Source organism: Colossoma macropomum, unplaced genomic scaffold (assembly GCF_904425465.1).
Source record: "Colossoma macropomum unplaced genomic scaffold, Colossoma_macropomum, whole genome shotgun sequence".
Lineage (NCBI taxonomy): Eukaryota > Metazoa > Chordata > Actinopteri > Characiformes > Serrasalmidae > Colossoma > Colossoma macropomum.
In genome coordinates, this window is record NW_023494784.1 from 37,046,807 (window position 1) to 37,064,783 (window position 17,977).

The 17,977-nt window shown below is 37.8% G+C and overlaps 1 protein-coding gene across 1 annotated transcript in view; it reads left to right on the forward strand.

The window, feature by feature from the left end:
• LOC118810848 overlaps positions 1–17,977 on the forward strand; it is a 25,951-nt gene continuing 7,974 nt past the window's right edge. Inside the window, exons 1-15 of the mRNA XM_036574947.1 lie at positions 1–879; positions 2,566–2,701; positions 4,438–4,600; positions 5,416–5,608; positions 6,878–6,979; positions 7,460–7,558; positions 10,617–10,715; positions 11,238–11,336; positions 11,885–11,983; positions 12,510–12,608; positions 13,572–13,673; positions 14,073–14,171; positions 14,539–14,610; positions 15,646–15,996; positions 16,424–17,687. Coding sequence (XP_036430840.1) covers positions 754–879; positions 2,566–2,701; positions 4,438–4,600; positions 5,416–5,608; positions 6,878–6,979; positions 7,460–7,558; positions 10,617–10,715; positions 11,238–11,336; positions 11,885–11,983; positions 12,510–12,608; positions 13,572–13,673; positions 14,073–14,171; positions 14,539–14,610; positions 15,646–15,996; positions 16,424–17,687 — 3,103 coding nt within the window. The 5' untranslated portion in view covers positions 1–753. The remainder of the gene's footprint in view (positions 880–2,565; positions 2,702–4,437; positions 4,601–5,415; positions 5,609–6,877; positions 6,980–7,459; positions 7,559–10,616; positions 10,716–11,237; positions 11,337–11,884; positions 11,984–12,509; positions 12,609–13,571; positions 13,674–14,072; positions 14,172–14,538; positions 14,611–15,645; positions 15,997–16,423; positions 17,688–17,977) is intronic.

A 17,977-nucleotide genomic window follows, 5' to 3' on the forward strand; every position in this document is an offset into this window, starting at 1 on the left:
TGTGTGTGTGTGTTCTCGTTTTGATCTCTTCATGGGGACACCACCCTGTTTACACACCAACCAAATGGGGACGCAAAACGTTGTGGGGACAAAAACCATGGTCCCCATGAGGGAGACCCCTTAAAACGTATAGCGGAGGGTGTGACTAGGTGCCTCCCGCTCGATTTAGCTTAGGCCCACGATGAAGGTTTGGACCTGAAGTGTGTGTGTGAAGCTGTGCTCCACAGCGGCCTCTGTAGTCTGGAGCTGGTTTTGCAGGGGGTGGGACCACGCCCGCCCGCTTAACACACTCTGCAAGTCTAATTTATGCAAATCCGTCCTGAGGGGAACGCTGCGCATGCGCACTAGTAAGGTAAACAGACTTAGCTCTAAAAGCGAACATATTCAACTCTGAAGGTAATATGAATTTCCGAAAATGTCCACAGTTTTTTGGTCTAATAAACATTCATAGTACATCCCAAATGTATATTACATCATAAAATCTATGTAGAGTAATTATTAAGTCTAACAAAATTGTTAACTCAATCATGTTTCATGGTCTAACATGCTGTGCATTCAGTAGGTCAATACAACTACTTACTTTTGTGCAGCGATAAAGCTAATAATTCCTAAAATGTGAGTTACAATCATAGTTCTACAGTTTTTCAGAGTATATTAAAGCATTTTTGCGTTTTTATAATGTGTTTGCGAAGAGTGAAATCAGCAAACGTAGCTGTCTTAAAATGGTGGATGTAGTTTTTTGAAGCTTCTCTCATGGTCCGTAAACACTACTACAGGAAGTCGCCGAGAACTACATTTCCCTTCCTGCCTCACTTCCTCTCTGGCACGGCTGTGTGGCTAATTGGCCATTTTCTCTGCTTTGTCCAAACGGAGAGAAAGGTAAGCAAAGCGTTTACTATTCCCTATTTATACTGGTTTGTGGTTTTCCTTATGTGTTTAAAGAGCGTTTGGTTATCCTTAAGACTTGTGAAAGGACATGAAATATGGTTCTTAGGCGTTTTTATTCCAAATGAATGCTGCTAATTAGGTTAGCTTGCAGACCCCAGGCAGTGCAGAAAAGCAAGCTCTAGCAGCTCAGCCTCAAAACTGTTAGTGAAAGCTCAGCCACATCGGTGAGTCTGGCGACTATTAAACAGCATTTTTAGCCGTGAAACATATTTTTAGCTGCACAGCTGTACTTCTGAAAGCCTTGTTAAACACTTAAACCCGACGAACGCGTTTTGCGTTCTGTTTACTCTCCCTGTGAAGTCTGTTTTACTGAAACGGTGTCTCTCAGAAACGGTGTAATACAGTAAGATACTGCTGTAGTAAAACAGTGTCATCGAGGTAAAGGTAGCTTATTTAATTTGTTTGAGTTTAGGTGAGTCAGAGCTGAGACAGTAACCCAGATGAGGGGGGAGGGAGAGAGAGAGCAGAGCAGCGCAGCCGTGGGGTGCAGTGGGGGAGGGGAGGGGATGATTTTGGTTACAGAGCTGTTTCTACAGACCTGCAGCTCTCTGACCACTTTATGCAGCAGATCAAACTAAAGAACAACATGATGAAATGTTTAACTGGAGAGCCCTACCGTTATGTTTTAAATCAGCTAGTAATTGTGTGAAAACACTAGTTTTTCCTGCACTCCAGGGCTGAAATCTTAGCTGTTTTTGTTTAAAATCATTACCTTTCTGTACATCAGAATCTCCAACCATTTTTCTAGAGCTGAAAGAACAAGAGCAATTAAATTCTGCATGTTGCAGTACTTTTGATTGGCTTTAATAAAACTTAAACCTCAGTCCTTAAACCTACAATTTTCTTTTTCATAGAGAAGTGAAGAGTAGGAAAGTTTATTAAAGGGAACCCTGACTGTTCACACTTCTTGTAACAGTGTACATATCCAATACTGTTAAATTATGATATATAAGCCACAAGGAAATGTTTTGTTTATCATAAAAAGAATGACAAATAGGCAAAGTTCCTCTGTTACTAGGCCACCTTGTCACACTGTGATATCATGTGATTGCACTGAAATCAGTCCTGTGGTAAATAAGACAATCAAAAAGTTTGTCTCTTGAGTAATGTCACATTTTAGCTAAAATGGGAAAGGCTGAACGATATAGAGTTAAATGAGAATATTAGCTTCCCGTTCCTCGTTTAGTGAACAAGAGAGAGAGCAACCATTTGATGTGGAAATACTAGTAGAGAAGTTTTATCTATTTTTAATAATAAAGTGTTTTGCTTGGTTCATTTAATGTAATTCAATAGTATTGAACGTGTCCCTCGTACTGGGGCCTCTATGTCTTAAAAGTCAGGGTTCCCTTTAAGAGCAGTATGAAAAAGTGAAATATTTGTAAATAGCTAATGGTAAACCTCTATGTCAATCTGAACAGTAAAAGTCATTTCAAAAGTACTTATCCTGACCCTGAAGAAAACACTCCAAAGCCTGGTTGTGCTCTTTTTAAATGTTTTGGATGAAAACTGTGGATGTGGCAGTGATGGACAGTTCTGTTTTTGGAAGAGCATATGTTGCTTTTTGTGTGTGTTTTTGTGTTTTGTTTAAAATCTTTATTATCATTCTATTTCATCCAGTCAATATATGGACAGTTCCTTGAAGAGTTAAAAATGCCACGAAGAATCAGCCCACTGCAAGACGCCATGCATCATGTGATCACAAAGACTGACAAGACGTCAAAGCTAGAGGTGAAGTACATCAATCCCTTGAAAGGTAGGTTTAATAAGTACCTGGACATGCTGTATCTGTATGATATATCATTGTTCTAAAATAAGTGTTTCTTCATTGTTCTCTTCAATTAACAGCCAATATGAACAAAAGGCAGTTACATTTTGTAAATGCTGCATGAAAAAACATATGCATCTATCAGAGCATGGAAGCCAGAGAAAAACCTGGGCAATTGTTTTTTTTTTGCTAATTAAACATTAAAAATTATAAAGGAAAGAAAAATGTAATTGAAGCACAGTGACTTTAATTCAGTTGTTCCCATTTGAAAGAAAGTAGGATAACACCCCATAAATAAGCACTTCTGAAAAACCTAAGTTATAATGACTAGTTTAAATAGCAGGATTATCTAGAAATGACAAGTTTTTTTTTTTATTTCCAGAGGTATGAAGGTAATAATGTCAGAGGAGAATATGGCTGGATGGCTCCATACCAAACTACCAAACTTAGTGTTTAAGCCAATCCTAATTTAACATTTCTAATACTATCCCACTAATGAGTGACAATAATAAAAGTAACAGTTTATATTTTGTCTATACATTGAAGCCTTTTCATGTATATTTGTTAAGAAACAATTCTGTTAAATGTGACTGAATTGCAAAATTAACATTACTCATTTAGATACATCTGGGATACTCTGTGTTAACTATAACCCCATTTACAAAAAAATTGGGACGCTGTGCAAAATGTAAATAAAAACAAAATGCAATGATGTGCAAATCATTTAAATCCTGTATTTCATTGAAAATAGTACAAAGACAACAAATCAAATGTTGAAACTAAGAAATTTTGTTTTTTGAAAAATATATGCGCATTTTGAATTTGATGCTAACAACACGTTCCAAAAAAGTTGGGACGGGGGTCTGTTTACCACTGTGCTTCATTACCTCTTCTTTAACAACACTCTGTAAGCATTTGGGAACTGAGGAGACGCTGCTGTAGTTTTGAAAGTGAAATGTTTTCCTGTTCTTGTTTGATACAGGATTTCAGCTGCTCATCAGTTCAGGGTCTCCTTTGTCATATTTTTTCATTTCATAATGTGGCAAATGTTCTCAGTGGTGACAGATCTGGACTGCAGGCAGGCCAATTTAGCACCCAGACTCTTTTCATATGGAGCCATGCTGTTGTAATACATGCAGAATGTGGTTTGGCACTGTCCAGCTGAAATAATCAAGGCCTTCCCTGAAAAAGACGCCGTCTGAATGGCAGCATATGTTGCCAAAACGTATCGTTCAGCATTAATGGTGCCTTCACAGATGTGCACATCAAACCATGTGCACTAATGCCCCCTTTACCATCATGAATACTTGCTTTTGAACTGTGCATTGACAATAAGCCAGGTCTTCTTGATTTCCAAAAAACAATTTCAAATGTTGACTTGTCAGACTACAGGACACTTTTCCACTTCCCCTCAGTCCATTTCAGTTTTCTTGGAAAGTGTTGTTGGCATCAAATTTGATATGGTCATATATTTTTAAAAAATCTATAAAATTTCAATATTTGATTTGTTATATTCGTACTATTTTCAAAGCAATATAGGGTTTAAATGGTTTGCACATCGTTGCATTTTGTTTTTATTTACATTTTGCACTGCATTCCAACTTTTTTGGAAATGGGGTTGTAATTGTATTACTCACTGTTTCAGTATTTAATCACTCAGATTAATAGCGCTATTTAGTTGTTGTAGCAATTTGGTAATGTGATTCTTTATCATTTTTTTGCAGGACGTGGTGTCTTCTCCTTAGCTCAATTTTCCAAGAGTGATTTTGTGGTTGAGTACAGGGGGGATAGGATTGATTTTAGTGAAGCTCAACGAAGAAGAAAAATCTACCACCGTCTTTGTACTGTGTTCATGTTTGACTTCAAATGGAAGGGGAAAATGTGGTGGTAAGTGACTATATTTATGAATAGTTAAAACTAAGTTCACATTGTACAAGTGAAAGGATCTGTCCTGATGGAATGAAATAGAAAGGTTTTTCCTGAAATTTGACTTAAAAGGGGGTGTATTATTCTGTTCTGTTTTTTCTTTTTTCTTTAGTTTATTATGTAGCTTTTTGTGCATGTAAGCGTTCTGCAAGGTTACAAAGCTCACAGTTCACTCCAGAGGGAGAAACTCTCTCCCACAGAACCCACTTTTCTCAGCTGCCTGAAATGCATCATTGGAATTCCAGGCCTTTTCCTTTGTTACAATCTCATAACACAGTCCTTACTGCCCGCCTACCGGTGAGCTCAGCATGCCCTCACACAGCGCACAGCGGCTACTGAAGGCTTTCAACCACTCTGGTGGTTGTTCAATATAGTGAGCGAGCTGACCAATCAGAGCTCACTGGGCTCATTGGGAGGCAGGGCTTAAAGACACAGGAGCTCAAACAGAGCGTTTCAGGCAGAGGGCAAACAGAGATGTACAGTATGAGAAAAATGTGTTTTTGGAACATTTAAAGCTGTAAAAATATTCGAGCAGACCACAAAAATAAAATTATGAACATTGAAAATAAGCATAATAGGTTCCCTGTAATCGATATTCACACATGTAGTCTGAGTGGTCAATAATTACTTAATGGTCTTTTTGGAATATGACTTTGTTTATATGTTGCTGAACTCTCACAAAACTGTGATCTCACTTCCTGTATGTCAGACAGGAACAGACATATACTTGTTATCCCTTCAGTTATCTTTTTCCTCTTTCTGTCTCTTTTGTAAAGTATTGATTCTGCCAAAGAAGATGGATCATTTGGGAGGTTGGTTAACGATGACCACAAGCACCCAAATTGCAGAATGAAGATGATTGAAGTAGATGGAAGGCCACATCTCTGCCTGTTTGCCATAGAAGACATAAAACAGGGAGATGAAATCACCTATGATTATGGAGGAAATGACTGGCCATGGCGAAAGAAGGTATATAAGTTTTTTTTTTTTTTAGGAATCTCTGGGAACCTCACAATTCGATTTGATTACGATTCAGAGGGCTGCGATGCAATTATAAAACGATTATCGGTGCATCTTTTTTTTCTACATGTGATTTCTATTTTCTTACTGTCTGAGGACTTGGTAGTTTTAAAGCAAATTATTTGTAATGATCCATAATGAATTTACTTAATATCTTCTGTTAATAAAACAAATGGAAGTGATGTGGCAAGTGAACTAGAAGGCTCTGATTAACTGCTCTTGTTTGGAGACGCTGCTGCCACTCACCTACGATAAAATGCGCTGTTACGGTGTAATAAGATCTAGTGGTAATGGATGACCACGCAGCGCGTTACAGCCGTCCTACCCATTTAATTCAGTGTTTTATAACTTCGGTTTTGGTCTCATGTTTGGGGTTTAAGTTGGAACGGGAAAGTTCAGCAAGAAGCCGGTGAGTGAAAAGCGACTTCAGCCTCGTAAAACAGCCGAAAGCTGAGAGACATTTTACAAGAAACTAAACTTTTGAGGAAAAGTTTTCTGGTGGAGTTGGAAGAAAAGCGGCGAAAAGCTGAAGCTTAAAGCAGAGTAGAGTAAGTCCGCGTTTTCGTTTATATTGTTTAGCCTAAACTAGGACATTATCACATACTGAACATTAAATGTTGTGGCTCCCAAGGTGGTTTGCTTTTTGTTGAAAGGACAAAATGGCTCTTCTTAACATTTGGGTTGTGACTCCTGATCTAACCTGGCTTTTAATGCAGACGCTGCCGGTCGGATTTCTCACTCATCCATGTGTGTTTTTGTTATGTGCCGCCACAGACTGTCCAGGCGCTGCACTTACCCACTTCCAAGTTCAGCCCTTTGGGTTCCATCAACATTACGTTATAAATAAAATATTTAGAAAATCGATTTTTGACATTTATGAATCGATTCAGAATCGTCCACTTCTGCATCGCGATGCATCTAAGAATCGTTTTTTTCCCGCACCCTTATTATAAACTATAATTTTATGCTAGAAAAGGGCGCTATAATATGTAAGTATTGTTTAATGGATATTATGTATACATTTGCTTGATTTCTGTTGTCAAGTAAAAACCATAAGATTTTGATCAAATGTTCCTGAATGAGAAGGTTGGCTAAATCATTTTTCCCTTTTTCTAACAGATGTGATCTACTTCATGTTTGAAATAAAATAACATGGGTGCTATGGATACTTAAATTAAGTTTGTAATTAATTTGGCTAATGTACTGTATTTTTTACAGGTTAGGGACGACACAGTTTCCAAGAGTAACGCCAAAGAGAGTCAGCCACCATCCCTGTCGGAACCTGTTCTATCTGTTCTATGTTCCTCAGCAAGTGATCAGGTCAGTTTCTTGCAGTCATTTACAAGTGTTTCTAAGGTATGAGAAAATCAAAGTGGAACATGAGCAAGGTTGAATTTCCAAACATTATATCTTGTCTGTTATGTTTGCTGTGTTTGATGACCTCAATGCAGATTTTGGTCAAATGAGTGTGAATAATATAGATTCTGCTCCCAGTTAGAACGGTATCCCCACAAGTCACATGGTCACAAAATGTGTTAAGGGTCCTCACAAAGAATGTTTAGACATTGATGTGTAGACCTTGAAGCACTTTGACTGAGGGTTGTAAGCAGTGAAGAAACACTACATTTACATATCTCAGGGCATGTTAGAGTTGTGAGAAGTTTCGCTTAATCACTTTTTTTACTGTTGTAACGGATGTCTTCTGCTTTATCTTTGGTCTAATATAATAGAAGTGTTATGTGTATAGGAAATTCCTCTTTGAATTGTTAGTTAATTTGCCAATGTACCATATTTGAACAGGTTAGGGAGGACACAGTTTCCAAGAGTAACACCAAAGAGAGACTGCCACCATCCCTGTCAGAACCTGTTCTATCTACTTGTTCCTCAGCAAGTGATCAGGTAAGCCTCTTTCGGTCATTAACAAGTGTTCCTTAGATCTGAAAATAGCCAACTTTGGATTTTGTAGCTTTACAATATATAGAATTAGAGAATTAAAGTTGAAAAGTATGTTTTGAGCAAGGTTTGAAGTTCCAAAACATTATATCTTGTCTGTTATGTTTGTTGTATTTTATGACCTCACGGAGTCCCCACGATGCAGGTTTTGGTCAAATGAGTGTGAATGAGATAGATGCTGGGAAAATACTCTCAGCTAGGACAGTGTCCCCACAAGTCACATGGTCACAAAATGTGTTAAGTGTCCTCACAAAGAATGTTTAGGCCTTTGTGTGTGTAGGCACTTTGACTGAGGGTTGTAAGCAGTGAGGAAACACTACATTTGCATATCTCAGGGCATGTTAGAGTTTTGAAAAGTTGTAACATGTCTTCTGCTTTGTTTCTTCCAATATGAAAAAAAGTGTTATGTGTATAGGAAATCCCTCTTTGAATTGTTAGTTAATTTGCCAATGTACCATATTTGAACAGGTTAGGCAGGACACAGTTTCCAAGAGTAACACCAAAGAGAGACTGCCACCATCCCTGACAGAACCTGTTCTATCTACTTGTTCCTCAGCAAGTGATCAGGTAAGCCTCTTTCAGTCATTCACAAGTGTTCCTTGGATCTGAAAATAGCCAACTTTGGATTTTGTAGCTTTACAATATATAGAATTAGAAAATTAAAGTGGAAAAGTATATTTTGATCAAGGTTTGAAGTTCCAAAACATTATATCTTGTCTGTTATGTTTGTTGTATTTTATGACCTCACGGAGTCCCCACGATGCAGGTTTTGGTCAAATGAGTGTGAATAATATAGATTCTGCTCCCAGTTAGAACGGTATCCCCACAAGTCACATGGTCACAAAATGTGTTAAGGGTCCTCACAAAGAATGTTTAGACATTGATGTGTAGACCTTGAAGCACTTTGACTGAGGGTTGTAAGCAGTGAAGAAACACTACATTTACATATCTCAGGGCATGTTAGAGTTGTGAGAAGTTTCGCTTAATCACTTTTTTTACTGTTGTAACGGATGTCTTCTGCTTTATCTTTGGTCTAATATAATAGAAGTGTTATGTGTATAGGAAATCCCTCTTTGAATTGTTAGTTAATTTGCCAATGTACCATATTTGAACAGGTTAGGGAGGACACAGTTTCCAAGAGTAACACCAAAGAGAGACTGCCACCATCCCTGACAGAACCTGTTCTATCTACTTGTTCCTCAGCAAGTGATCAGGTAAGCCTCTTTCGGTCATTCACAAGTGTTCCTTAGATCTGAAAATAGCCAACTTTGAATTTTGTAGTTTTGCAATATATAGAATTAGAGAATTAAAGTGGAAAAGTATATTTTGATCAAGGTTTGAAGTTCCAAAACATTATATCTTGTCTGTTATGTTTGTTGTATTTGATGACCTCACGAAGTCCCCACGATGCAGGTTTTGGTCAAATGAGTGTGAATGAGATAGATGCTGGGAAAATACTCTCAGCTAGGACAGTGTCCCCACAAGTCACATGGTCACAAAATGTGTTAAGCGTCCTCACAAAGAATGTTTAGGCCTTTGTGTGTGTAAGCACTTTGACTGAGGGTTGTAAGCAGTGAGGAAACACTACATTTGCATATCTCAGGGCATGTTAGAGTTTTGAAAAGTTGTAACATGTCTTCTGCTTTGTTTCTTCCAATATGAAAAAAAGTGTTATGTGTATAGGAAATCCCTCTTTGAATTGTTAGTTAATTTGCCAATGTACCATATTTGAACAGGTTAGGGCAGGACACAGTTTCCAAGAGTAACACCAAAGAGAGACTGCCACCATCCCTGACAGAACCTGTTCTATCTACTTGTTCCTCAGCAAGTGATCAGGTAAGCCTCTTTCAGTCATTCACAAGTGTTCCTTAGATCTGAAAATAGCCAACTTTGGATTTTGTAGCTTTACAATATATAGAATTAGAAAATTAAAGTGGAAAAGTATATTTTGATCAAGGTTTGAAGTTCCAAAACATTATATCTTGTCTGTTATGTTTGTTGTATTTTATGACCTCACGGAGTCCCCACGATGCAGGTTTTGGTCAAATGAGTGTGAATAATATAGATTCTGCTCCCAGTTAGAACGGTATCCCCACAAGTCACATGGTCACAAAATGTGTTAAGGGTCCTCACAAAGAATGTTTAGACATTGATGTGTAGACCTTGAAGCACTTTGACTGAGGGTTGTAAGCAGTGAAGAAACACTACATTTACATATCTCAGGGCATGTTAGAGTTGTGAGAAGTTTCGCTTAATCACTTTTTTTACTGTTGTAACGGATGTCTTCTGCTTTATCTTTGGTCTAATATAATAGAAGTGTTATGTGTATAGGAAATCCCTCTTTGAATTGTTAGTTAATTTGCCAATGTACCATATTTGAACAGGTTAGGGAGGACACAGTTTCCAAGAGTAACACCAAAGAGAGACTGCCACCATCCCTGACAGAACCTGTTCTATCTACTTGTTCCTCAGCAAGTGATCAGGTAAGCCTCTTTCAGTCATTCACAAGTGTTCCTTAGATCTGAAAATAGCCAACTTTGGATTTTGTAGCTTTACAATATATAGAATTAGAAAATTAAAGTGGAAAAGTATATTTTGATCAAGGTTTGAAGTTCCAAAACATTATATCTTGTCTGTTATGTTTGTTGTATTTGATGACCTCACGAGGTCCCCATGATGCAGGTTTTGGTCAAATGAGTGTGAATGAGATAGATGCTGGGAAAATACTCTCAGCTAGGACAGTGTCCCCACAAGTCACATGGTCACAAAATGTGTTAAGTGTCCTCACAAAGAATGTTTAGGCCTTTGTGTGTGTAGGCACTTTGACTGAGGGTTGTAAGCAGTGAGGAAACACTACATTTGCATATCTCAGGGCATGTTAGAGTTTTGAAAAGTTGTAACATGTCTTCTGCTTTGTTTCTTCCAATATGAAAGAAGTGTTATGTGTATAGGAAATCCCTCTTTGAATTGTTAGTTAATTTGTCAATGTACCATATTTGAACAGGTTAGGGAGGAAACAATTTCCAAGAGTAACACCAAAGAGAGACAGCCACCATCCCTGTCAGAACCTGTTCTATCTACTTGTTCCTCAGCAAGTGATCAGGTAAGCCTCTTTCGGTCATTCACAAGTGTTCCTTAGATCTGAAAATAGCCAACTTTGAATTTTGTAGTTTTGCAATATATAGAATTAGAAAATTAAAGTGGAAAAGTATATTTTGATCAAGGTTTGAAGTTCCAAAACATTATATCTTGTCTGTTATGTTTGTTGTATTTGATGACCTCACGGAGTCCCCACGATGCAGGTTTTGGTCAAATGAGTGTGAATGAGATAGATGCTGGGAAAATACTCTCAGCTAGGACAGTGTCCCCACAAGTCACATGGTCACAAAATGTGTTAAGTGTCCTCACAAAGAATGTTTAGGCCTTTGTGTGTGTAGGCACTTTGACTGAGGGTTGTAAGCAGTGAGGAAACACTACATTTGCATATCTCAGGGCATGTTAGAGTTTTGAAAAGTTGTAACATGTCTTCTGCTTTGTTTCTTCCAATATGAAAAAAAGTGTTATGTGTATAGGAAATCCCTCTTTGAATTGTTAGTTAATTTGCCAATGTACCATATTTGAACAGGTTAGGCAGGACACAGTTTCCAAGAGTAACACCAAAGAGAGACTGCCACCATCCCTGACAGAACCTGTTCTATCTACTTGTTCCTCAGCAAGTGATCAGGTAAGCCTCTTTCAGTCATTCACAAGTGTTCCTTGGATCTGAAAATAGCCAACTTTGGATTTTGTAGCTTTACAATATATAGAATTAGAAAATTAAAGTGGAAAAGTATATTTTGATCAAGGTTTGAAGTTCCAAAACATTATATCTTGTCTGTTATGTTTGTTGTATTTTATGACCTCACGGAGTCCCCACGATGCAGGTTTTGGTCAAATGAGTGTGAATAATATAGATTCTGCTCCCAGTTAGAACGGTATCCCCACAAGTCACATGGTCACAAAATGTGTTAAGGGTCCTCACAAAGAATGTTTAGACATTGATGTGTAGACCTTGAAGCACTTTGACTGAGGGTTGTAAGCAGTGAAGAAACACTACATTTACATATCTCAGGGCATGTTAGAGTTGTGAGAAGTTTCGCTTAATCACTTTTTTTACTGTTGTAACGGATGTCTTCTGCTTTATCTTTGGTCTAATATAATAGAAGTGTTATGTGTATAGGAAATCCCTCTTTGAATTGTTAGTTAATTTGCCAATGTACCATATTTGAACAGGTTAGGGAGGACACAGTTTCCAAGAGTAACACCAAAGAGAGACTGCCACCATCCCTGACAGAACCTGTTCTATCTACTTGTTCCTCAGCAAGTGATCAGGTAAGCCTCTTTCGGTCATTCACAAGTGTTCCTTAGATCTGAAAATAGCCAACTTTGAATTTTGTAGTTTTGCAATATATAGAATTAGAAAATTAAAGTGGAAAAGTATATTTTGATCAAGGTTTGAAGTTCCAAAACATTATATCTTGTCTGTTATGTTTGTTGTATTTGATGACCTCACGAGGTCCCCATGATGCAGGTTTTGGTCAAATGAGTGTGAATGAGATAGATGCTGGGAAAATACTCTCAGCTAGGACAGTGTCCCCACAAGTCACATGGTCACAAAATGTGTTAAGCGTCCTCACAAAGAATGTTTAGGCCTTTGTGTGTGTAAGCACTTTGACTGAGGGTTGTAAGCAGTGAGGAAACACTACATTTGCATATCTCAGGGCATGTTAGAGTTTTGAAAAGTTGTAACGGTTGTCTTCTGCATTATCTTTGGTCTAATATAATAGAAGTGTCACGTATATAGGAAATCCCACTTTGAATTGCTTAATTAATTTGCCAATGTACCATATTTGAACAGGTTAGGCAGGACACAATTTCCAAGAGTAACACCAAAGAGAGACAGCCACCATCCCTGTCAGAACCTGTTCTATCTACTTGTTCCTCAGCAAGTGATCAGGTAAGCCTCTTTCGGTCATTCACAAGTGTTGCTTAGTATTTGACGACCTCACGGAGTCCCCACGATGCAGCTTTTTGGTCAAATGAGTGTGAATGAGATAGAAAATCAAAGGGGAAAAGTATATCTTGAGCAGTGACAGTCACACGGTCACAAAATGTGTTGTGTCCTTACAAAGTATGTTTGACCTTGAATTCATTTTTTTTTGTAGTTTTTGTATTCACTGTAATTTAATTGAACTATTGATGTACCTGATTGACATAAGCTTGTCACAGTTATTACATAATCACTTAATTGAATTTATTAGACATGATTACAATTATATAACTTGTTAGATTTCACAGTCATTATGCTGCAACAAGCAGAATTTGAACTGGGTACATTGTGGTGAGGAAATAAATGCACTTCATGAAATTATGAGGCTTATGAAAACAAAGTTATGACTTAGAGTCAGTAATGTTTGTTTTTGTTAACTATGTAGCTAGTTCTGTTTTTAGCATGTGTGCTGGCAAAATTAGTGGGTTTTTTTGCTCATATTTTGTCCTTTTGTGGAAAAACTCTACTCATAATTCTGTTCTTAACTTATTAATCTGTAGACAGTTGTGAGTATGTGTATGTGTACACAACAGTAGTTTATCGTTTAGCTACTAAGAAAACATAGCTAACAAGCAAGATGTTTAATCAGCTAATTCAGCTACTTTTGGCTTGCATACAGTGAACAATTAAATCATTAATCACAATTATTTGTATGACAAATACTCATCAGCTAAAATTCTGTGATCATGACAGGCCAAGATTGACCACCTACTTTCTGAAAATCTGTTTAAAGTCTGGAGCTGAAGCCTTTTGCTTGTTCTCATTCTTGTCTAAAGGATAATATTCTTAAAGGGGTTGTTCAATTGCATAGCATCTCTTCACTTGTGTACCAACTCTTGTGATTTGTACAATTGTATCATATATTTACAGAGGACTAGGAAGGACACAATTGCAGAGAGCAGTGCTCAAGAGAACTGTCAGCCATTGCAGTCTCGACCCGCTCTGTCTGCTTGTTCCTCAGCAAGTGATAAGGTAAGTCTCTTGCGGTCATTCACAAGTGTTTGTTAGGCATGAAAATCGCCAACTCTGAATTTTGTACAAGTGCTTCTTAGGGCACAACACAGATTTTGCTTACATTAAGGTCATTTTCATACTTGTCAGCCTAAATTATATACTCAGTACTGAAACTGTATAGGATTTTGAGCGTACCCTGGGGTTTGCAAAGTATCTCTTATAATTAGCTCACATTTTATTTCCAAAATATATAATATATTACAGATGACAGAAGAGGATACAGTTTTGCTGTTTTGTCAAAGAGAATCTTCAGCCACTGTCTCAGTCAAGACTCCTTGCTACCTGTTCTACCTGTTCATGTTCAAGTCTCTTGTAGTCATGTCCATTTGAACTTTAAAATAAATTTGAACTATACAGATGAGAAATTCCAATCCTGAGAAGACTGCCTGGGTCACCCCTATGTCTCGTCAGTCAGAGCCTCTGAAGGATCACAGCAACGACAGCAGTTCTGGGCAGGTACATTTGTTTAAAGATTAAAAGCTTTCTGAAATTGTGGCCAGGACATGAGCTCAGTTGAAATTGACCTTTTGAATTACAAGGAATTTCTAATCACAGTATACACAATTGAATATGGATGAACTTTCATACAATTTTTATTTTTGAGAAGACTTTAAAATGCTACAATGTAATATAGGCTCTCGTATCAATACAGCTTCCCAGTCTTGGTTAAATTGTGGATAGATTTAATACTTTATGGAATTATTTTTATGTTCAGCCTGTTATTAAATTTGTGCAACTACATTGTGAGCAGACTTCTTTTTTACATTGATTTAATTCTCCAACTCCCTCAACAATGTTGTATGTTTTTCTTCTTTTGTTGAAGAGTTCTTCATTAGAAGACACTGATGAAGAGGATGTGCATGTACCTAGATTAAGAAGGACTAGAAGTGTTATAGTAAGTGTTTCATATTCATTCCAAAGCAGATAAATTTCATTAGCATATTAATTCATAGCTTAAAAATTCAATGAATTTATGGGCATGTGCCGGTATAATGTATATTAAAGACGCACAGTAACATTATTGTGAACTTCAAAACGTTAAAACAGCTGCAGGCCATAGACACAGAACAGCCATTCTTTAACAAACTCTTACTGCCACTGCCGTGTGGTGCTGTGAGCATGTGTTAAGGCCATTACACACCAAACAGGATGAGAAAAAAATGCAAAATATTCAAATGTAGTTGTTATTATTATTATTAGTTTTTTTTTTTTATTTCACCTAATTTTTTGCTCTGTGGAAAAAAAGAGAGTATATGCTCTTTACAGAAAGAGGCAAGAGTTTTGACCTTTAGTTGTCTTAATATGGTATCTCAATGGAATGTATGTCTGGGTATTGACTAAGGGCCATTCCATATCTCTAATTTTCATTTTCTTTAGACTGCAGTAGGCTTGATTTTATATTTTCAATTGTTCTGTTGCTGTTTGATCAAACTGAACATCAGGTTTACTTCTGAACTGGTTGGGCTGATATCCTCCTTTGAAATTCTCAAATACACCACTGAATTCCCTTTTGCCAAAGCCTCTTTCAGTGATGCCAAGTCATGCCCCTAATTTGACACTAGAATCACTGAGATTGAACATGGGTATGACGTTCATTCTGCAGAATGTAGTGATTATTTTGCTAGACATCCTAGACCTTCCATAATTTGTACATCAGGTAGTATGGCACAAAACATAGAAACAAATTCACAGCCCTTTTCAGAATGATACATTTTTATTCTTGTAAAATTCTTCTTTGTATATATAATGTTGAAATCCCAATTCAGTGGTCATTTGTGTTTCAGCAGTCCATGAAAAAGTAAATATTCAGAAAATCATGCAGGGGACAAATACTTGTCATATAGATTTGGTTTATGAATTTGTCTTGTAATTTCTGATGCTTACTGGCTTGGCATTTCAAAAATGACTAAATTATCATATTGATTTTTAGATGAGAGGGTTTGTTCCTGAAGATTCAGATGAGCTGTTTGATTCTACTCCAGATAGTGGAAAGGAGTACATCCCTAACTCTAGAGATGAAAGGAACGAAAGTAGTTCAGAGAGTAGTACCTCCCTAAAACCAGTGAAACAGAGCCGTCTGTCTTCCACAGATGAAGCTATCCCCTCTAATCTTGTCCCTCATAGCACATCTTCAGGTGTCATGGGTGTTACAGAGAGAAGCAACCTTGAAGTTATGGATCTAAATAAATGGCCCAGCAAAAGTCCTCCAGTAATAGAGAGTGATGGAGTCTGCAGCAATTCTGAGCTTGTGCAACAAGAAGGGGCAGTAGTAGTCAATGCAGTCAGAAGAAAATGTGATGGTCGTAGAGCATATGACAAGAAACATTACTGTCTGTTTTGTTTGAAACCTTTTAGCAAAATGGCAAGACATCTGCAGTATGTCCATTCCAGTGAAAAAGAAGTGGCTATAGCATGCAGTTTTCCAAAGGGTTCTAAACAGAGAAAAATGCATTTGGATAATTTACGTCACAGAGGGAACTTCGTCCATAATGCTTCTGTAATTAAAACGGGCAAGGGTGAACTGGTTCCATGCAAACGACCACCAAAGAAAGCACAAGGCACTGATTTTATGCATTGTGCATATTGCCAAGGGTTATTCACCAGGAACGTTCTTTGGCGACACGTGAAGGTCTGTAAACTAGGCCCTGAAGATTATACTCCAAAACCTGGGAAAAAACCGTGTCCAGTCTCTCTGTTCATTTACACAGCCTGTACCTTCACACATAAGCAAAGCACTGTGGAAGACTTTAAGCCTCATGAATGCAGATGAAATCACAGCTGCTGTCAAAAATGATAGCTGCATCATTCAGCTGGGGGAACATTTGTTGAACAAAGGTGGATCAACTGCAAAGAATGAGGCATGCTTACGACAGAAGTTGCGAGAACTAGGAAAACTACTGATCACTGGCAGAAAAGTTGCATCTCTGAAGACAATGGAAGATTTTATACATCCTCAAAACTACATGAAGATGGTTCAAGCTGTCAGACATACATGTGGATATGATAGTGAAGCCAACACATACAAAACTCCTTCTCTGGCAAAGAAACTTGGAATAAGCCTGATGAAGCTCAGCAAACTCGTGAAAGCTCAAGCTTTGATTGCGAAAGACCACTGCTTGGCACAGAAGCTCAGTAACTTCCAAGAAATACATAAAGAACGGTGGTGTGAACTGATCTCAGCAACAGCAGCACGAAATCTTGAGGAGTCAAAGTGGAATGCCCCCACAGTGTTGCCTTTTACAGAAGATGTGCAAAAACTTCATGCATTTCTCAATAAAATGCAGGATGAATTGATCAAGCAGTTATCAGCAGAGCCCACATCAAAATACTGGTCTGATCTTGCAAAGGTCGCTTTGACTCAGATCATGCTCTTTAACCGTCGTAGAGAGGGAGAGGTATCGTGTATGCTCCTATCCGCTTTCTTATCCAGGGACACCAGTGATCCACATGATGACATAGATTGGGCCCTCTCCGAAGTTGAGAAAAAACTCTGCAGGCACTTCTCCAGAATTGTGATCAGAGGAAAAAGAGGACGTCCAGTTCCTATTCTGCTGACCCCTAAAATGCTGAATGCAGTAGAGTTGCTTGTGAAGAACAGGGAGACTTGTGGAGTGCTGAAAGACAATGTTTATCTCTTTGCTCGGCCATCAGCAATGTCACATTACAGAGGCTCAGATTGTATCCGCAGCTTTGCAAAGTCTTGTAATGCAAATAGTCCTGATGCACTGACATCCACAAAACTGCGAAAACATGCTGCCACTCTTTCTACAGTTCTAAACTTGAAGGACACAGACATGGATCAGTTAGCAAACTTCCTGGGACATGACATCAGAATTCATAGGGAGTTCTATCGCCTTCCTGAAAAGACCCTCCAACTTGCAAAAGTCAGCAAAGTTCTTATGGCATTAGAACAAGGGAGACTTGGAGACTTCAAGGGCAAGAATTTGGATGAGATCAGTATTGACCCAAATGGTATATAACAGTCTTTGTGTTTTTTATTTTTATTATCCAGTCAATTATTCACTCATTCACAATGACACAACAGTACAGATGTTTTAATGTTGTGATCTACAAGTCTTATTAATTTACTTTTTGTCAATACATTGTTCTTTTTGCAGAGGAGATGGAGCTAATTGATGATGATGATGAAAGAAGAAGTGAGGAAGAGGATGAAAAATATGAAGAACTTGGAGGTATTTTCATCATCAGGGGAAAATGGCATGGTATTTCATTAGACTAGTTGAATAATTGTTTTTCTTGAT